This window comes from Piliocolobus tephrosceles, unplaced genomic scaffold (genome assembly GCF_002776525.5).
Source record: "Piliocolobus tephrosceles isolate RC106 unplaced genomic scaffold, ASM277652v3 unscaffolded_108, whole genome shotgun sequence".
Classification (NCBI taxonomy): Eukaryota; Metazoa; Chordata; class Mammalia; order Primates; family Cercopithecidae; genus Piliocolobus; species Piliocolobus tephrosceles.
Window position 1 is genome coordinate 1,589,752 of NW_022291865.1, and position 22,450 is coordinate 1,612,201.

The 22,450-nt window shown below is 40.6% G+C and overlaps 1 protein-coding gene across 2 annotated transcripts in view; it reads left to right on the plus strand.

Annotated features, from left to right (window-relative positions):
- LOC111529161 (E3 ubiquitin-protein ligase UBR1) overlaps positions 1-22,450 on the plus strand; it is a 158,966-nt gene that overhangs the window by 123,548 nt on the left and 12,968 nt on the right. For both annotated transcript variants that reach the window (XM_023196014.2, XM_026447834.1), the window contains exons 38-44: positions 778-845; positions 2,022-2,172; positions 7,969-8,056; positions 12,623-12,756; positions 14,524-14,632; positions 17,962-18,018; positions 21,836-21,913. In XM_023196014.2, the coding sequence (XP_023051782.2) occupies positions 778-845; positions 2,022-2,172; positions 7,969-8,056; positions 12,623-12,756; positions 14,524-14,632; positions 17,962-18,018; positions 21,836-21,913 (685 nt within the window). The remainder of the gene's footprint in view (positions 1-777; positions 846-2,021; positions 2,173-7,968; positions 8,057-12,622; positions 12,757-14,523; positions 14,633-17,961; positions 18,019-21,835; positions 21,914-22,450) is intronic.

Consider the following 22,450-nt stretch of genomic DNA (forward strand, 5'->3'; position numbering starts at 1 on the left):
AAGAAAGAAATTTAGTCTGAAAAGAGTCTTCTCTTCCTCATTTTAAAAAGTAACAGCTTTATTTATGTAATGTTGAATCTTCTGAGCCAGAGTTCAGAACCAGTACCTAGACCTACAGTAATTCATTCCCTCATTTTTATATAAACAAAACCATTCCTCTTGTCCTGACTTCTCAATTTCACTTCTTTGCCTCTCTCGCTCTCACTTTTGGAATTACAGCTTTTCCTTAGGCATGGACCAGATTGGAAAGATAGTAGCTTTTGAGTCATTTGCATTTCCTCCAGATGACCAGTCTACATAAACCATTATCTAATTTTGTTCAGGAGGATCTTCTCCATCCTCATTTCACCTACTCTATTTTGCATGTTCTTTCCACTCCACAACCTCAATTTTGTTCACATATTATGTATCACAGAACATTTAGAAATGGAAGTCAGAGAAAACAAGTGATAGAGGTAACATTGTATAAAAATAACTCTTCTCATTCATTCAACAAATGTTTCTTTAACAATCTCTATATTTCAGTTGTCCTATTTCATGTGCCTTTTCCACCTAGATTTTACCTTTCAATGCTTAAACTGTATCCAAGTCTTTCTAGCAGCCTTTTCTCAGTTCAGTTTGTCTCATTATAGTTTCCATATCTCAAAGGTGTGACTTATTAGTTTCTGTGTTTTATAACCCTGTTACATGTTTGGTTTAGGTGTTTTTAGCTTGCATTTTATTTAACTACATTGCTATCTTACTGACTGAATTACATTAACTTTTTGTTTGTTTTAGTTGTTCTTCCTAACCTAAAATCAGAAGATACACCATGCCTTCTGTCTATAGATCTGTTTCATGTTTTGGTAAGTGTTCAGTAATTTTGTTTAAGTCACTCATGTTGATAATTTCTTGTACTTTCCTCATTCAAATTCATGCTCTTTGTTCAAGATTATAAATTATTGGTGTTTAATCTATAAAGTTTGGTCTCTCCTGTCCATTCTGTTTACAAATAGGTACAGATTTGATGGAGACCATCAAATTCATTTAAAAAAAAAAAAGAAAAGCACTAGAATTTGTAATAGGTCTTTTCCTGGTTGATTACATTAGTGGGTGTCTGTACAGACAAGCCTTTTCTAATTCATATTATGCTCCCCTTCTGGCCTTTTTCTTAAGTTGTATACATGATATACAGTCAATAACTGTGTGAGCTCTCTTAAAATCATTAATTATTTGATGATAAGGACCAGACCATGGGTATATCTAGGCTTCCTCAAAACACCTATGGATGGATGGCAACTGCCCTTAGTTTTTTGCAGAGATCTTCCATTCCTGTGATGATCTCATTCCTTCAAACCAAGTTCTGTAGAGAAAACAGTATTGAGATTGGGAGCATGGAGTTTATGGATGCAGGGTTAGCCAGCATCCTCATGCCTCATTATCTAGGCCTCTACCCAGTGGTCATCAACCCTGACTGTCTTTTAGAATCTCCTGGGGGACTTTGAAAAGAATGCTATTAACTGGGCCCTACCCCAAGAGATTTTCATTTGGTTAGACCAGGGTGGGGCCTCTGTGTCAGTATTGTTTTAAGAACTCCTGTAGTCCAGGCACGGTGGCTCAAGCCTGTAATCCCAGCACTTTGGGAGGCCGAGATGGGCAGATCACGAGGTCAGGAGATCGAGACCATCCTGGCTAACACGGTGAAACCCCATCTCTACTAAAAAATACAAAAAACTAGCCGGGCGAGGTGGCGGGCGCCTATAGTCCCAGCTACTGGGGAGGCTGAGGCAGGAGAATGGCGTAAACCCAGGAGGCGGAGCTTGCAGTGAGCCAAGATCCGGCCACTGCACTCCAGCCTGGGCGACAGAGCGTGACTCCGTCTCAAAAAAAAAAAAAGAAAAGAAAAAAAGAAAAATATGGTGTTTATTAAAAAACACACACACAAACAGTATAGCATCTGATGCGCTTCACATTTAGTTATGACATTAATTTATGTTAGTCTTTTATCATTACCCATGTTGATGTCCATTTTTCTCTCATAGGTGGGTGCTGTGTTAGCATTCCCATCCTTGTATTGGGATGAAACTGTTGATCTGCAGCCTTCTTCAGTTAGTTCTTCCTATAACCACCTTTATCTCTTCCATTTGATCACCATGGCACACATGCTTCAGATACTACTTACAATAGACACAGGTAAGGTTTTCATCGGGGTGTTGACTGTGAATAACATTTTGCCATGCTTTCCTGGCAAAATTAATTATGTTTGTGATTATATAATGTATTTCTAGGTTCTGTGTTATGTTTTTTGTTGAATGATTATTCATCTGTTTTTTAATGGATACTGTTTAAGCAAGGAAAGGTAGAATAAGCTGTGAAAAAGATAATTAGGTGAAACTACCTAGTTAGCAACTGCTCTGCAGATATGCAGGGAGACCACTTGAACCTGCTTTTCCATCTTTTTCAAATTCCTCGTCCTCGAGGTCTGGCCCTACATGAGTTTTTCAACATTTTGATAAAGAGGTCCCTAAAACCATTCTTAATTCCTTCAGCTAGAATGATAGTACTTTCTTCCCCTTGTAGCATTTATCATTAGTATCTTGTTTTATAGTTATTTGTGGTTATATCTTATTGTTGTTCTGCTCCTTTCCCTGTTTCTTCTGTCTCTCTGCTCCTTTGTCCTCAGTGTAAGTTTCTTGATGATAGGAAACAATGAAATTTCAACATCTTCCCTTTAAAGCTGCAAGTATCTAGTAACCTTTGTTAAACTCAGTAAACACTCATTAAATGTCTTTTGAATTAATGTTCATTTGAAGATACACGAGTAATACAACATTATGGAATGATAATACAGTTGTTCTTTTAGAGTCTGGGTTTTAATAGGAAGCAAAGTCTAGGGGCTGGATGCAGTGATTCATGCCTGTAATCCCAGTACTTTGGGAGGCCAAGGCAGGAGGATCCCTTAAGCTCAGGAGTTCAAGACCAGCTTGCGCAAGATGGTGAGACCCTCATCTCTACAGATTTTTTGTTGTTGTTGTTAGTTGGGCATACTGGTGGGCGCCTGTAGTCCCTGCTACTTGAGAGTCTGAGGTGGGAGGATCACTTGAGCCCAGGAGTTTGAGGCTGCAGAGAGCTGTGATTGCACCATGGCACTCCAGCCTGGGCAACAGAACAAGACCTCATCTCTTTAAAAAAGAAGAAAAAAAAACCCAAAGCAAAATCTGGTCCTGGATACCAGTGACCAATAAGGGCTACTGAAGAATCAGATAATCTAGAGGACGAACATAATTCAAGTGATGTCAGAATAAAATATGGCAAAAGTACATGTGCATTTACCCTATGGTACACCAACTTCATTTCTAGGAATTTATCCCAAAGCTTTACCAGCAAAAATATGAAATGATGCAAGCACGACATTATTTATTGTGTTATTTTTGGGATATCAAAAAAAGAGAAATAATTGAGCTGTCCATCAATGGGGAATTCGTTGAATTACCTATGATGTACCATATAATGAAATTCTATGCAGTTTTAAAAAGTAGTGAACAAGATCTGATATGAATTGATCTTTGTGATACAATAAGTTTAAAAAGTAAGGTACAGAATAGTGGTTATAGCATAGCATTTTTCTGTAAGGTATTTTATGCATATGTGTGTTTATATACATTTTTGCTTATGTGTTTTATAAAAGAGACAATAGAGGCCGGGTGGTGACTTATGCCTATAATCCCAGCTCTTTGGGAGGCTGAGGCAGGTGGATCACCTGAGGTCAGGAGTTCGAGACCAGCCTGACCAACATTGTGAAATCCTGTCTCTACTAAAAATACAAAAATCAGCTGACGTGGTGGCAGGCATCTGTAATCCCAGCTAATTGGGAGGCTGAGGCAGGAGAATCGCTTTAACCCAGGAGGCGGAGATTGCAGTGAGCCTAGATCATGCCACTGTACTCCAGCCTCCCGATGAAAATCCATGCAGGTTATTGTTGTGGGTATCAACAAGCTGATTCTAAAGTTTATGTGAGCCATGCCCAGTGGCTCATGCCTGTAATCCCAGCCCTTTGGGAGGAGTTTGAGCCTGGGCAACATAGTGAGACTCTATCTCTAAGAAAAAATAAGAAAATTTGCTGGGCATGGTGGCACACGCCTATAGTCCCAGCCATTTGGGAGGCTGATGTGGAAGGATTGCTGTAGCCCAGGAAGTCAAGGCTTCAGTGAGCTGGGATTGCACCACTGCAGTCCAGGCCAGGCAATAGAGCAAGACCCAGTCAATCAGAAAGTAAGTAATAAGTAAACAAACAAGTACATAAATAAATAAAGTTTATATGGAAAGACAAAAGTCCTAGAATAGCCAGCTCAGTATTGGAGGAGAAGAAAGTTGAGGGGCTGATACTACCCAACCTTAAGACTTACTATAAAGCTACAGTAATAAAGACAGTGTGGTTGGCAAAAGATTAGACAAATAGATCAATAAAATATAAAAGAGAGCCCAGATACAGACCCACATAAATGTAGTCAACTGATCTTTGACATTTGAGCAAAGGATGAAAGGCATTCTTTTCAGCAAATGGTGTTGGAACAAGTAGACATGTATGTCCAATAAAATGAATCTAGACACAGACTTTACACCCTTCACAAAAATTAATTCAAAATAGATCATAGACCTAAATGTAAAATGCAAAACTATTAAACTCCTACAAGATAACATAGGAGAAAACCTAGATGACCTTAGGTATGGAGATGACTTTTTAGATATAAAACCAAAGGCATAATCTGTGAGAGAAATAATTGATAGGCTGGACTTCTTACAATAAAATTAAAAACTTATGCACTGAAAGACAATGTCAAGAGAATGAGAGACAAGCCACAGTCTGGGAAAAAGTATTGCAAAAAACACTTCTGATAAAGGACTGTTATCCAAAGTATACAAAGAATTCTTAACATTCAACAATAAGAAAACAAACAACCCAATTTTAAAATGGGCAATGAGGCTGGGTGCCGTGGTTTATGCCTGTAATCCCAGCACTTTGGGAGGCCAAGATGGGCAGATCACTTCAGCCAGGAGTCTGAGACCACCCTGACCAACATGATGAATACCTGTCTGTACTAAAAATACCAAAATTAGCCTGGTGTGGTTGTGCACACCTATAGTCCCAGCTACTTGAGAAGCTGAGAGATAAGAATCAGTTGAACCCAGGAGGCATAGATTGCAGTGAGCTGATATCATGCCACTGCACTCCAACCTGGCAACGGAATGAGACTTGGTCTCAAAAAAAAAACACAAACAAAAAAAACGGGGCAATGAGCCAGGTGCGATAGCTCATGCCTGTAATCCCAACGCTTTAGGAGGCCAAGGTAGGAAGATTGCTTGAGCCCAGGAGTTTGAGACTACCCTGGGCAACATAGCAAGATCCTGTCTCTAAAAAATAAAGTGGCCAAAACACTTGAAAAGACACCTCACCACAGAAGATGTACAGATGATAAGTGATCGTAATGTTCAACATCTATATGCCATTAGGGAATTGCAAGTTAAAACAATGAGATACCACTATACACCTATTAGAATTGCCAAAATCTAAAACACTGACACCACCAAATGCTGGCAAGTATGTGGAGCAACAGGAACTCTCATTTGTTGCTGATGGGGATGCAAAATGGTACAGTCACTTTGGAAGACAGCTTGACAGTTTCTCACAAAACTAAATATACTCTTACCATGTGACCCAGCAGTCATGCTTCTTATATTTACCCAAATGAATTGAAAACTGAAGTTCACACAAAACTGTGCACAAGGATGTTTATAGCAGCTTTATTCATAATTGCCAAAACTTGCAAGCAACCAAGACATCCTTCAATAGGTGAGTGGATAAATAAATTACACTATATCCAGAGAGTGGAAATATTATTCAGTGCTAAAAAGAAATGAGTTATCAGCCGGGCACAGTGATTTATACCTGTAATCTCAGCACTTTGGGAGGCCAAGATGTGTGGATCACCTAAGGTCAGGAATTCAAGACTAGCCTGGCCAACATGGTGAAATCCCATCTCCACTAAATAAATACAAAAATTAGCCGGGCATGGTGATGCACATCTGTAATCCCAGCCACTCAGGAGGCTGAAGCAGGAAAATCGCTGGAACCCAGGAAGCAGAGGTTGCAGTAAGCCAAGACTGCACCACTGCACTCCAGCCTGGGTGACAGAGCGAGACTCCATCTCAAAAAAATAAAAAACAAATGAGTTATCGAGATGAAACGATAGACAAAACTTAAATGCCTATGACTAGCTAAAATAACTCAATTTGAAAAGGTTGTATACTATATTAATCCAACGATATAACACTCTAGAGAAAAGGCAAAACTATAGAGTCAGTAAAAAGATCAGTGATTGCCAGGGGTAAGGGTGTTGGGGGAGAGCTGAATAGGCACAGCATAGAGGATTTTTAAGGCAGTGAAACTGTTCTGAAAAATACTACAGTGGTGCATACGTGTCATTATTACACATCTGTCCAAACTGATAGAATGTAAACACCAAGAATGAACCCTAATGTAAACTGTGGACTTTGGGTGATAATGATGTGGCAGTGTAGGCTCATTGATTATAACAAGCGTACAACACTGGTGCCGAATGTTGATAGGTGGGGGATGTTGTATGTGCAGAGAGACAGAGGAAATCCTCTGTACTTTCTGCTCAATTTTGCTGTGAATCTAAAACTTCTCTTAAAAAATAAAGTGTATTAATTAAAAAATAAAAATCTTATTTTATGGGTGTATGCATTTGTCCAACTCATTATCAAATAGAGCACTTGATATTTGTGCATTTAATTGCATGTAAAATTTACCTCAAATTTATAAAGAATCCCTTAGAATTATTGAACTCTCTTACATTTGAATTGAAAAAATCAGTATGAATTCATGATGTGTTTTTTAAAAGTATAGGAATAAAGAGATGTTATTTGGAAAATGAAAAGGACTAGCAGTGTTCATTCAGATATGATAAAATTACTGAGGGCAACTTGAATTGTGACCTTCCAGATGAATTAATACATAAAAGCATTTTTAAAACAACAGAGCAATACTCAAATGTGCTGTAACTATACCTCTCAGCAAACTACAAGGTAGACATTTCTATATCAATTTTAATACAGTAATTCTGAAGTTCAGGGAACTTATGTAGCTTATCCAGAGCCTTAATGTAAGTGGGAAAGTTGACAGTTGCTGGAAAGGTTTAGGATGGTCCTTCTTAAGGATAGGTTGATGGAGGAAAATAACCTCATAAAGTTCTCTTTATGGGACCCTTTGCTTGAGCATAAAGGCAGGACAGACACCTACTTCCCTTTCTAGAGGTTGAATTTCTATCTGCTGCCTAAGATTCCTAGGAAACCAAAGCAGGTTGATAACAATTTATTTCCATGGTCATGTTATGAGGAAGTATTTACATGTTTAGCAAGTAAATATTAAACATCCATGTTCAGTGATTCTGCCCTGTTTGTTTCTCCAGCTAATATATAGATAAAGTTTACCTAACAACTTTAATATTCAGCATCAGCTACTTAGATTAAAAGCAGGTGGGGCTGGGCACAGTGGCTCATGCCTGTAATTCCAGCACTTTGGAAGGATGAAGCGGGTGGATCACTTGAGGTCAGGAATTCAAGACCAGCCTGACCAACATGGTAAAACCCCGTCCCTATTAAAAATACAAAATTAGCTGGGCATGGTGGCACACACCTGTAGTTCCCAGCTACTCTGGAGGCTGAGGTAGGAGAATTGCTTAAATCCAGAAGGCGGAGGTTGCAGTGAGCCAAGATTGTGCCATTGCACTCCAGCCTGGGCAACAAGAGCGAAACTCTGTCTCAAAAAAAAAAAAAAAAAAAAAGCAAAAACCTCAGTTGAATGAATTTATATTGTGTATTATCTTGGAACCATGAAATTAAAGTATAATTTATAAACTGAATAGCAAATACATAATTATAATTCATCTTGCAGAATTTCTTTTTCAGGCGTACCCCTTGCTCAGGTTCAAGAAGACAGTGAAGAGGCTCGTTCTGCATCTTCTTTTTTTGCAGAAATTTCTCAATATACAAGTGGGTGAGTAAAAATCCATTAGTTCAGTCTATTGTAGTAATTTAATTTCTTGTTCAGTTGTTTGGCAATGTAACACTTGAATCATTTAAATTCTAGTTTAAAAATAATCAGTTATTCCCTAGGTTTTCTTCTGGGGTTTTTATGGTTTTAGGTCTTACATTTAAATCTTTAATCCATCCTGAGTTAATTTTTGTATAAAGTGTAAGGAAGGTATCTAGTTTCAGTTTTCTGCATATGGCTAGACAACACCATTTATTAAATAGGGAATCCTTTCCCCATTGCTTGTTTTTGTTAGGTTTGTCAAAGATCAGATGGTTGTAGATGTGTGGTGTTATTTCTGAGGCCTCTGTTCTGTTCCATTGGTCTATATATCTGTTTTGTACCAGTACCATGCTGTTTTGGTTACTGTGGCCTTGTAATGTAGTTTGAAGTCAGGTAGTGTGATACCTCTAGCTTTGTTCTTTTTGCTTAGGATTGTCTTGGCTATACAGGCTCTTTCTTGATTCCATATGAAATTTAAAGTAGTTTTTCCTGATTCTGTGAAGAAAGTCAGTGGTAGCTTGATGGGGATGGCACTGAATCTATAAATTACGTTGAGCAGTACGGCTGTTTTCACCATATTGATTCTTCCTATCTATGAACATGGAATGTTTTTCCATTTGTTTGTGTACTCTCTTATTTCCTTGAGCAGTGGTTTGTAGTTCTCCTTGAATTAAGTCCTTCACATCTCTTGTAAGTTGTATTCCCAGGTATTCTGTTTGTAGCAATTGTGAATGGGAGTTTGCTCATGATTTGGCTCCCTGTTTGTCTATTATTGGTGGATAGGAATGCTTGTGATTTTTGCACATTGATTTCGTATCCTGAGACTTTGCTGAAGTTGCTTATCAGCTTTGGGAGTTTTTGGGCCATTCAAGACATAGACATGGGCAAAGACTTCGTGACTAAAACACCAAAAACAATTGCAACAAAAGGCAAAATGGACAAATGGGATCTAATTAAACTACAGAGCAACTGCACAGCAAAAGAAACTATCATCAGAGTGAACAGGCAACCTACAGAACAGGAAAAAATTTTTGCAATCTATCCATCTGACAAAGGGCTAATATCCAGAATCTACAAGTAACCTAAACAAATTTACAAGAAAAAAACAAACAACTCTGTCAGAAAGTGGGTGAAGGATATGAACAGACAATTTTCACAAGAAGACATTTATGCGACCAACAAACACAAAAAAGCTCATCATCACTGGTCATTAGAGAAATGAAAATCAAAACCTCAATGAGATACCATTTCACACCAGTTAGAATGGCGATCATTAAAAAGTCAGGAAACAACAGATGCTGGAGAGGATGTGGAGAAATGGGAACACATTTACGCTCTTGATGGGAGTGTGAATTAGTTCAACCATTGTGGAAGACATTGTGGTGATTCCTCAAGGATCTAGAACTAGAAATACCCTTTGACCCAGCAATCCCATTACTAGGTATATACCCAAAAGATTATAAATCATGCTGCTGTAAAGACACATGCACACATATGTTTATTGCAGCACCATTCACAATAGGAAAGACTTGGAACCAACCCAAATGCCTATCAGTGTTAGACTGGATAAAGAAAATGTGGCATATACACACCATGGAATACTATGCAGCCATGAAAAAGAATGAATTCACGTCTTTTGCAGGGACATGGATGAAGCTGGAAACCATCATTCTCAGCAAACTAACACAAGAACAGAAAGCCAAATGCCGCATGTTCTCACTCATAAGTAGGAGTTGAGCAGTGAGAATACATGGGCACAGGGAGGGGAACATCACACACCAGGGCCTGTCAGGGGCTGGGGGAAAGGGGGAGGGATAGCATTAGGAAAAATACCTAATGTAGATGACAGGTTGATGGGTACTAGCAAACTACTACCATGGCACATGTATACCTATGTAACAAACCTGCACATTCTGCACATGTATCCCAGAACTTAAAGTATAATAAAAAATAATAATAATAATCAGTTATGAAGCTAGGTGCAATGGTTCATGCATGTAATCCCAACACTTTTAGAGGCTGAGGCAGGAGGATCACTTGAGCCCAGGAGTTTGAGACCACCCTGGGCAACATAACAAGACCCTGTCTCTCGATTAAAAAAAAAAAAAAAATCTGTTAAGGGCTTTTAGCATGACTTTGTTTGCTACAGGATAGGCTTACAGTGAAGAAAACTTATTTTGATGATTTTACTTTGAACTAAAAGATAGTAGGTTGGAATAACAGCTACCCACTTGTTTCTGAGACTGAAACAAGTCAACACATCTTTACTTTTGTAAACTGGTCTGGAAGCATAGCCAAAAGATGATTGGATTTTAACAAAAGGAGTATTTAGAATTAAAATAAATGTAGAAAATGGAAAACAGATTGTCCTTTTACAGTGATCCATACAATTGACGCACTCAGTGCTTGCATGTAGTTACAGGTTAAGGCTCTTATGAGTAATATGGAAAATACATTGGCATTTGTATTTTAATATGCATGTAATACATACATAACATGCAATATGTACATATATTGTGTAACATAGTTATGTAATACATATATAATTTATACATATATTCATAATATATATTTAAAATCTTATATATATTTAACCTTTGTGTAGAGGTTATAGTAGGAGTACGATGGGCGTACTCTGCTGAACTACATCTGCTACCAAGTTCCCCTCATCAGTCGTCTTTACCAGTCTTTTTTATTTTTTTTAAGTTAATAGATTTTGTTTTTTAGAGGCATTTTAAGTTTACAGAAAAATTGTGGGCCGGGCGCGGTGGCTCAAGCCTGTAATCCCAGCACTTTGGGAGGCCGAGACGGGCGGATCACGAGGTCAGGAGATCGAGACCATCCTGGCTAATACGGTGAAACCCCATCTCTACTAAAAAATACAAAAAACTAGCCAGGCGAGGTGGCGGGCGCCTGTAGTCCCAGCTACTCAGAGGCTGAGGCAGGAGAATGGCATAAACCTGGGAGGCGGAGCTTGCAGTGAGCTGAGATCCGGCCACTGCACTCCAGCCCAGGCGACAGAGCGAGACTCCGTCTCAAAAAAAAAAAAAAAAAAAAATTGTGCAGGAAGTATAAAAAGTCGCCATTTGCTCCCTCCACCTACCAGTTCCTGTATTATTAATACCTTGCATTAGAGAGGTACCATGTGTTACAATTGACTAACCAATATTAATACACTATGATTCACTCAAGTTCATAATTTACATAAGGTTCACTTTACAGTATCATACAGAATAGTTTAACTGCCATACACATCATTAGTCAATCTTAATATAGAAACCAGGAAATTATTAATTTTGTTTTAGCTAACAAGTTGCTTTGGTTAGTTATTGATAAATTTTTTTCCTCCACATTTCTTTACAAGGTTTTAATATAAACAAACCAAAAAAAAAAAAAGGAAGATTTAGTTACCTTTAAGTTTTATGTTGAAGAATATACTTTATTTTAGGCCAGTCATGGTGGCTTATACCCATAATCTCAGCACTTTGGGAGACTGAGATAGTCAGATTGCTTGAGCCCAGGAGTTCGAGATCAGCCTGAGCAAGATAGTGAGACCTTGTCTCTACTTAAAAAAAAAAAAAAAAAACTAGTTGAGCATGGTGACTCACACCTGTAATCCCAGCACTTTGGGAGGCTGAGGCAGGCAGATCACCTGAGGTCAGGAGTTCGAGACCATCCTGCCAACATGGTGAGACCCCCGTCTCCACTAAAAATACAAAAAATTAGGCGTGGTGACGTGTGCCTGTAGTCCCAGATACTCAGGAGGCTCAGGCAGCAGAATCACTTGAACCTGGGAAACTGAGGTTGCAGTGAGCCCAGATCACGCCACTGCACTCCAGCCTGGGTGACAGAGCAAGACTCCATCTCAAAAAATAGTAATAATAAAAATTTAAAAATAAAGAGTATACCTATTTTAGAGTCAAGCTCCTTTAAAGTAGATTTTTTGGTTGCCTCTTTGTTTTTGTTTTGCTTTTGTTTTTTATTGCCACCTAGGAAAAAAAAGAGTAGTTCCTTGCCTTAAAAATCCACGTGGTAAAAAATGTAAGATTTGTGATTTTCTTGAGGAAATTATTAGGAGATTTGAACACTGAAACTATTAGCTACTCAAATTTTTTTTTTTTTTTTTTTAGTTGGCGTCTCGCTCTGTTGCCCAGGCTAGAGTGCAGTGGCACAATTTCAGCTCACTGCAGCCTCCACCTCCTGGGTTCAAGCAGTTCTCCCGCCTCAGCCTCTCGAGTAGCTGGGATCACAGGTGCCCGCCACCACGCCCGGCTAATTTTTGTACTTTCAGTAGAGACTGGGGTTTTGCCATGTTGGCCAGGCTGGTTGAACTCTTGACGTCAGGTGATCCGCCTGCCTTGGCCTCCCAGAGTTGCTGGGATTGTATTTTCTTTTAAATATTTAAAAATTGCATGGATAATAAATTACCCAAATGTTTAACTTTGCATTTGAAAAGGGGGATATGTTTAAATCTAGGACTTTAGTCTGATGCGTGTTCTGTTCTCTTCTGGAATTATTGTCTCTTAGCTGCATTGGGTGTAGTATCCCTGGCTGGTATTTGTGGGTCTCACTGAAGAATGGCATCACCCCTTATCTTCGCTGTGCTGCATTATTTTTCCACTATTTACTTGGGGTAACTCCGCCTGAGGACCTGCATACCAGTAAGTAGAAAAATGAAATCACGGAGTGGAAAATGGGAGATTTTCTTTGTTGTTACCTTCAAGCTCATGAATACAAGGTTAAAGCAGACAAAACCACTTTTCCTCTCCCCATTTCTTTCATGTATGTTCACTTCAAACATGAGCCCTGGTGTAGGTTAAAGGTGAGGCCAAAAAGTCTGTTAGCTTTTTAATCTGCAAGACCTACTCTTAGCTCCTATCTATGTATAGGTTATGTGCTTGAACTTATAAAATACCTACATGCAGAATATAACTGATAGGCTATACAAGAAATTAGAAACATTGGTTGTCTTTAGAGAAGAGAACTGTTTGGCTATAGGAGGAAGACTTTACTGTATACTCTGTTATTTAAATTGTGGACATAGAGGCCAGGTGTGGTGGCTCACGCCTATAATCCCAACATTTTGGGAGGCCGAGGTGGGTGGATCACTTGAAGTCAGGAGTTCAAAACCAGCCAGTCCAACGTGGTGAAACCCCGTCTCTACTAAAAATACAAAAAAATTAGCTGGGCATGGTGGCATATGCCTGTAATCACAGCTACTCGGGATGCTGAGGTGGGAAAATCACTGGAACCCAGGAGGCGGAGGTTGCAGTGAGCGGAGATTGCACCACTGCACTCCAGCCTGGGCGACAGAGCAAGACTGTCTCAAAAAAAAAAAAGTACATGTAACTACATTAAAGAATGAAAGTGCTGCTAGGAAAGGCCTACTGGAACCAACTGAGGCCATGTATATTTAAGCAGGAGGATCACCTTCTCATTTACTTGCCTCTAAATCTAGACCAAAGTAGGGAAGCCTTCCTGTGGCTTTGTATGGGTAAAAATCAGAATGTTTATATGATTTTGGAAGAGTCATCAAAACTGCTCAGAGATTCTTCCTTTTGTCCTTTGAGAATAAGCTGACCAGGTTACCGTTACCGGCTATCAACTTCTTTATCTTGAACTCAGTTCAGTAGGGTTTATCTGATCTAGATTTTTCATGGTCTTTTATAAAATAGGAGTCCGCTTTCCAAGTAATTGCCAGCACAGATCTGTTGTTTGCTCACATACAAAAAAGTCATGTATTTATCTCATGGGTGCTACAGTACAGTTGTGAGTGAAATAAAGTCCTTTTTATTGGGAAGAATCCAATTATAAACAACTAGAGAAATATATATATAATGTAATGTCAAATGCTGATAAATGTTGCAAGGCAGAATGAAGCAGTTCAGGGATAGAGAGGGTATTGGGGCCAGAGTGGGGAACTCTCCGAGCTAGTTTTCATAGAATGCTTCTATGTGAGGAGACATGGAGCAAACAGCTGCATAGATGGGGTTGAGTTGGACAGACAGTTGAAGGAAGAATATTCCTAAGTAGAAGAAGTTATAAATGTCAAAGCTTTGTTTGATGTAATCACAGAATTGCAGAGAGATGAGTATGGCTGAAGCCTAAGGGGAGGGTAACAGGAGATGAGGTCTAAGCAGCAATTAGGGGCAGCTCGCACAGGGCCTTTGGGCCACCATAGGGACCTTGTATTTTATACTAAGTGTGGTTTACACATTAGAGCCATCTGATCAGGAGAGTGACTCAATACAATTTATGTTTTTAAAAAAATCACTGTGACTTATTTGCCACCCATAGTTTTATAGAATAAGCAATATACCCTCTACAAGGAGAGTATAGAAATGAGCATAAACAGTGAAGAAACTCTAATAACAGACTGACCAGGTAAGAATAATGTGCTTATTAAATGTATTTTTATTCTCTTGCAGATTCTGCAGAAGGAGAGTACAGTGCACTCTGTAGCTATCTGTCTTTACCTACAAATTTGTTCCTGCTCTTCCAGGAATATTGGGATACTGTAAGACCCTTGCTCCAGAGGTACTATGGGGGTAAAATATCGTCGTTGGGTTATTATACAATTTGAAATTTTAAAATTACAATTACTTGCAAAGCTTTTAGTTTGATTAGCATTGATTAAAGGGGTGGCAAAAGTATAGGAGATTCCTAAGTTACACACTTAAGAAGTGGGGATAAGATCAACAGCCATAGGCAGGTGGAATTTCTGCTTACTCCACTGTAACTGTCATTTTTATTTGCTTTCCCCGCAGCTGGTGTCTCATCTGTTTTAAATTTGGGGTGGGGGATGGGGATTTTGCTAGCAGGCATAAAGTCACAATTAGTATCAAAAGAACCCAAATTGGAGCTGTATCCAAAATAGGAGCACATCTCACATGGTAGCACATGTATCAGGAGAGTGACTGAGAAAAGAAGGAAGGTCATTTGGTAGATCAAAAAAAATACTTCAGTTAAACTTCCAAGAGAGAAATGTGTCCCTCTTTCAGAAAAACTTTCTACCCCATTATAGAGGCCCATGATAATGGCCCTCTTGTTCATTATCAACGCTCATAACCTCCAATCTCCTTACCCTATCTTTGCCTGCACCATTTTCCGTCATTCTTATAATCAGCTCTCACTGTATTACTTTTCTTGCCCATCATTTCCTTTATTCGCCTTACTTTCTATCTTTTTCTTTAATCATTATCTTTTTTTTAATACCGAAGTCAGTATTTGTGTGAATGTTGGCTTCTGTCTCCTACCACCCTTCTTGTGCAGTGGTTCTCTGTGTTGGGTTCTTTTCTTTGCTTCCTCATTTCTCTTGAGATATTCTGATCTCTCGTGTGATCAAAATGAATTAAGAAAATCAGCATCACGCTTTGTGTTAAGTACAAGGTTGAACTAATTTTACTTTTATATTCTTGGAGTACATGAGTTTTAATTGCTGTTCTAGTTTAGTCAAGTATTAGAAACTCACACTTTGAAACAGGAAGTCCTTGCCGTCTGTATCTTTCCAGACCCTCCTTGTCTGAAAGTCTTTTCTCATCCTCTGCCCTGTGTTGCAGGAAAATGACCCTGGGAATTTCCCATTCCACCTTGTCAGCTGGCTTCTACATGGGTTCAGCCAGTGGGAGGGGAGGCACTGGCAAGATTTGGGTGGCCAGGAGAAAGGGAAGCCCCAATATTGGCCAGGCGCAGTGGCTCATGCGTGTAATCCCAGCACTTTGGGATTTCAAGGCAGGTAGATCACCTGAGGTCAGGAGTTTGAGACCAGCCTGGCTAACGTGGTGAAACCCTGTCTCTACTGAAAATACAAAAATTAGCCAGGCGTGGTGGCAGGTACCTGTAATCCCAGCTACTCGGGAGGCTGAGGCAGGAGAATCGCTGGAACCCAGGAGGCAGAGGTTGCAGTGAGCTGAGATCTCACCACTGCACTCCAGCCTGGGTGATGGGGCAAGACTCCGGCCCCAAAAAAAAAAAAAAAAGAGAGAGGCCCCAGTTCAGGCTACCTCTCTCTGTCTTGTGGGGCATCTCTGGTGGTGACTGCAGCTCTTGTCTGGCTCCAGTTCCCACCAGACAAGCCTACTGCAATTCCAGCATCCACTAGTGTCCGTAGCCTCTGGGCTCCATGATACCACTGTTTCCTTTTGTTCCTCCAGCCTAGGGTAGTGGTGATCTTTAGTTTGCCTTGCCTTTTTGTCTCATGGTTGATTTCTCAGCCCTTTCGTCACTTTTATTACCAACTCCTGTTAAATTCTCTCTTGTTTAAATACTTAGAATGATTTCTGTTTTTCCAGTAAGACCTTGGTTGATATAGTCTTTAAAAAATAAATGAATAAGAGAAGGAAAAATAATTAGACACAACAAAGAAAGAGAAGAAAGAAAGGGAGAAGAAAAGGGGCAAAATGATAAATATAAAAAGATAAATATAAGGCCAGGCGCAGTGACTCACACCTATAATCCCAGCACTTTGGAAGGCTTAGGCGGGTGGATCACGAGGTCAGGAGTTTGAGACCAGCCTGGCCAACATAGTGAAACCCCATTTCTACTAAAAATCCAAAAAAAATTTAGCTGGGGATGCTGGCGCATGTCTGTAGTCCCAGCTACTCGAGAGGCTGAGGCAGGAGAATTGCTTGAACTCTGGAGGCGAAGGTTGCAGTGAGCCAAGACCACACCATTGCACTCCAGTCTGGGCAATAGAGGTAGACTCTATCTCAAAAAAAACAAAAAGGATAAGTATAGAGAGAGGAACATAGGGCCGAGCACAGTGGCTCACACCTGTAATCCCAGCACTTTGGGAGGCCAAGGCAGGCGAATCACCTGAGGTCAAGAGTTCAAGACTAGCCTGGCCAGCAAGATGTGAAACCCTGTCTCTATTAAAAAAAAAGAAATATAGAAATTAGCTGGGTGTGGTGGCACATGCCTTGTAATCCCAGCTACTCGGGAGACTGAGGCAGGAGAATCGCTTGAACCTGGGAGGTAGAAGTTGCAGTGAGCCGAGATCATGCCATTGCACTCCAGCCTGGGCGACAGAGCGAGACTCCATCTAAAAAGAAATGAAAAGAGGAACATAAGCTGCACAGTGGCTCATATGTATGTAATCTCAGCACTTTGGGAAACCAAGGCAGGCTGATCACCTGAGTTCAGGAGTTTGAGACCAGCCCAGCTAACGTGGTGAAGCCCTGTCTCTACTAAAAAATACTAAAATATTTATTTTAAAAATAAATTTTATTTTAAAAATATTTTTAAAATATTAATTTATTTAAAAAATAAAAATACTGTCTCTACTAAAAATTTAACTGGGCATGGTGGTACGTGCCTGTAGTCCCAGCTACTGAGGAGGCTGAGGCAGGAGAATCACTTCAACCTGGGAGATGGAGGTTGCAGTGACTGGAGATCACCACTGCACTCCAGCCTGGGCGACAAGAGCAATACTCCATCTCAAAAAAAAAAGAAAGGGAAATATAGAAAGAAAGGGCAGAAAGAATTGAAGAGAATGGCAAGGCTGGGCACAGTGGCTCACGTTTGTAATCCCAGCACTTTGGGAGGCTGAGGCGGGCAGATCACTTGAGGTCAGGTGTTTGAGACCAGCCTGGCCAACACGGGAAACTTCATCTCTGCTAAAAATACAAAAACTAGCCAGGTGTGGTGGCGGGCGCCAGATACTTGGGAGGCTGAGGCAGGAGAATTGCTTGAACCTAGGAGGCAGAAGCAGTGAGCTGAGATTGCTGCCACTGCACTCCAGCCTGGGCGAAAGCGTGAGACTCCATCTCAAAAAAAAAAAAAAAAAAGAAGACAACAATGGCTTGTTGACAAATCATGCACTGAAGCTGTGATAATCCATTTGTCTTTTCTCTTGGCTCCACATACAGGTGGTGTGCAGATCCCGCCTTACTAAACTGTTTGAAGCAAAAAAACACCGTGGTCAGGTTGGTTTCACTGCTTAATCCTTTCTCCCTCATCCACAAGTTGTGTTTCCTAAAGTAGTTGGTTTCTTGAGCATGCTTTCTAGTCTGCTTTCTTCATTCTCACTCAGTACAGTGTTCCTGACTTCTGTTAGGTCTTTGCCAGAAATCAGATTCTTCCTACAAATGTTTTTTTCTTGGAATGACTGTCCTTTTCCTCTTAGATTATTAGAAGCCCGCAGGTCCTCTTGAGAGAATCTTTTTTAAGCTAGCACATGCCTGTCAAAAGGCAAAGGTGGAGGAGGCATCATGGAGCTGCTGGTATTTAACTTCAGAAGGTGGTGGTTTACAGTATTTCTATAAGCCACTTTTGGTTTTGATTTTTTTTTTTTTTTTTTTTAAGAATAAAGCAAGATATACATAGAACTATATCCTTTTTCCTTCCTATCTATGTCCTTAGAAACTATCCCAAAAACTTTTCCTTAGCCCTCCTGTCTCCCTTAAGTTATGGCTCTAACAAAATCTACCTCTTTCTTAAGCACTAATTTAAATGCCACCTCCTCCTCCATGAAGCCTCCCCTAATATATTCTCTCTCATAAGTGTCCACTTATTTGCACCCAGAATAACTGACCAATAAGAACTGCACGCTTATCTTCTTTGTATCCCCTCCCAGGGCCTGTCTGGTATTGTATACGGTGTCTAATTTTATTCCCTTGAATCACATCTATAAACAAGTGGAGGAATTGACTCCTGGCTTTAAATACCAACACTAATACCATTTTCCTGTGGATAAAGCAAACGTGAAGACAGTATACATTTGCCTTCTTTTGTCATCTTCTGCCACTCTGGAACTCCTTTCACCTCCATTGTGCATGTGCATGTGCATGTGCTGCTTTCACTTGTAGCACATCTTTAGAGATTTAGTGATGACAGATTCAGACCTGTGCTCAGATGCAGCAGGAGTCACTCATAAGAAAAGATCTGGCTGGGCGTGGTGGCTCAAGCCTGTAATCCCAGCAATTTGGGAGGCCGAGACGGGCGGATCACGAGGTCAGGAGATCGAGACCATCCTGGCTAACACGATGAAAACCCATCTCTACTAAAAAATACAAATAAAACTAGCCGGGCGAGGTGGCGGGCGCCTGTAGTCCCAGCTACTCAGGAGGCTGAGGCAGGAGAATGGCGTAAACCCAGGAGGCGGAGCTTGCAGTGAGCTGAGATCCGGCCACTGCACTCCAGCCTGGGCAACAGAGCAAGACTCTGTCTCAAAAAAAAAAAAGAAAAGAAAAGAAAAGAAAAGATCTTCGAGTAGAGAAACAAGAGAAGTTTAAGATATGAATACATATTTTTGGACTGTTAATCTCACAAAATTTTTCCTTTATTTCAATTCACTGTATACCTTTTATACATCTGCTATTTACCCAGCATGGTACTGAAATACTCTGGAAAATTTAAAAGAGGTAACATAGCTTTTGGTCATGAGTAATCTACAATCTAGTTATCAACATAAAACTTAAGACATTGGCCGGGCGCGGTGGCTCAAGCCTGTAATCCCAGCACTTTGGGAGGCCGAGACGGGCGGATCACAAGGTCAGGAGATCGAGACCATCCTGGCTAACACGGTGAAACCCCGTCTCTACTAAAAATACAAAAAACTAGCCGGGCGAGGTGGCGGGCGCCTGTAGTCCCAGCTACTCCGGAGGCTGAGGCAGGAGAATGGCGTAAACCCGGGAGGTGGAGCTTGCAGTGAGCTGAGATCCGGCCACTGCACTCCAGCCCGAGCGACAGAGCAAGACTCCGTCTCAAAAAAAAAAAAAAAAAAAAAAAACTTAAGACATTATAACATAAAGTATAATGATATATGGAATATACCATTAGTGCTATAGAAATTTAAAGAGGAAAAGATTGTTAATGAGGCAAGGTTAGTCTTAGAGATCATTTTTAGCTGAGTATAGAAATAATTATAAAATTTAAGCCAGGCACAGTAGCATGCACCTGTACTCAGGAGCCTGAGACAGGAGTATTGCTTGAGCCCAGGAGTTCAGGGCCAGCCTGGGCAACAGAGTGAACACTGTCTCTAAAAAAACAAACAAAAAAGTGTCTGGGTTTTTCAAATAAATGTTGTGGTTGCACTAAATATAGACAACTGAGTTGAAGATGAAAAGAATTACAGAATTTAAATTGATTGGGGCCAGGTGCCGTGGCTCACACCTGTAATCCCAGCACTTTGGGAGGCCGAGGTGGGCGGATCACCTGAGGTCAGGAGTTCAAGACCAGCCTGACCAATGTGATGAAACCCCGTCTCTACTAAAAATACAAAAATTAGCCGGGCATGGTGGCAGGCGCCTGTAATCCCAGCTACTCGGGAGGCTGAGGCATGAGAATCGCTTGAACCCAGGAGGCAGATGTTGCAGTGAGCTGAGATTGCACCATTGCACTCCAGCCTGGGGGATAGAGTGAGACTCTGCCTTCAATAAATAAATAAATTGATTGATTGATTGATTGAGGTTTGAGGAGAGAATTTCACGTTATTCAGATGATCTTCCCCAATATATGCAAGCAAGGCTTTTATTGTATCTAGTTTGGTGAGAATGAGTAACATTTGCAAGCATGTATTAAGTACTAAGTATATTGTGTTTTTTTTTTTTTTTTTTTGAGGCGGAGTCTCGCTCTGTCGCCCGGGCTGGAGTACTGTGGCCGGATCTCAGCTCACTGCAAGCTCCGCCTCCCGGGTTCACGCCATTCTCCTGCCTCAGCCTCCCGAGTAGCTGGGACCACAGGCGCCCGCCACTTCGCCCGGCTAGTTTTTTTGTATTTTTTAGTAGAGACGGGGTTTCACCGTGTCAGCCAGGATGGTCTCGATCTCCTGACCTCGTGACCCGCCCGTCTCGGCCTCCCAAAGTGCTGGGATTACAGGCTTGAGCCACCGCGCCCGGCCAGTATATTGTGTTTTACTTCAGTATCTCATTTAGTCCTCACCTGCTGTGTGTGTTTCCTTAATGCTAATATTCATATTTAATTTAACATTTCTTAAATCAATATGAACCTTTTAATTGATACGTTCATTTAATGTAATATTTCTCTCCCTCCCTTCCCAGAACCTGATTTGATGGTGGCCCCATGATTGGAGTATGGTATAATTTATCCCTAGTTTACAGACAGGGAAATACAGGCTTAGGTTCAAAGACTTGTGAAGTGTCAGGGAATTTAGGATTTGTAACCAGATCTAATTTCAAAGTCTGTGTTCTTAACTACTATTTGATGTTACTTTCCTATACAGTATAGAAATCTAGCTAGAACAGTTTCATCCTAGAAACTAGTGGAAGTTAAGTTTGGAAAGGAATTCAGCTGATGGAAGATTTGGAATTATAGACTGAGAAGTTTGGATTTGGTCAGGTCAACAATGGGAATTAATTTGAATTGCAAGTGTAGGTCCTTTCTTTTTTTTTTTTTTTTGAGACGGAATCTCACTCTGCCGCCCAGGCTAGACTGCGGTGGCGCAGTCTTGGCTCGCTGCAAGCTCCACCTCCCGAGTTCACACCATTCTCCTGCCTCAGCCTCCCCAGTAGCTGGGACTACAGGCGCCCACCACCATGCCCAGCTAATTTTTTGTATTTTTAGTAGAGATGGGGTTTCACTGTGTTAGCCAGGATGGTCTTGATCTCCTGACCTTGTGATTCGCCCACCTCAGGCTCCCAAAGTGCTGGGATTACAGGCGTGAGCCACCACACCCAGCCCGTTTTGTTATTTTTAAGACATTCTTCCTTCTATCACCTTGGGTAGTTTTTGATCTGGGTTTATTTACTCTAAAATAAAATTGCCTTTTAAATTACATTGTAGGTACCCTAGAAAAAGAAATAGTTTGATAGAGCTTCCTGATGACTATAGCTGCCTCCTGAATCAAGCTTCTCATTTCAGGTAAGGAGAATGTGTGTGTATATATATGTGTATAATTTTAAATCATTTTCTGAACTTGCAGTTGATATACGCCATAACTCACACACTTCTTTGTTTTTGTTTGTTTTGGTTTGGGTTTTGTTTGTTTGTTTGTTTAGACAGAGTCTTGCTCTGTTATCCAGGCTGGAGTGCAGTGATTTGACCATAGCTCACTGCAGCCTCAAACTCCTGGGCTCTTCGCACCTCAGCCTCCCAGGTAGTGAAACTACAGGCAGGCACCACCATGCCCTGCTAATGTTTTTGATTTTTCACAGAGACAAGGTTTCGATATGTTACCCAGGCTGGTCTCGAACTCCTGGGCTGAAGTGATCATCCTACCCACTGGCCTCCCAAAGTGTTGGGATTACAGGCATGAGCCACTGTACCTGGCCACAAATTTCCTTTTTTAACAGTGACCTCTGAGTATCCTTGATAACAATGGTTGTCAATTTTTTTTAAGTTGAGGGGAAATCATGCAATGAGCCATGATAAAGTGTACAGTTCAGTGGCATTTAGTGT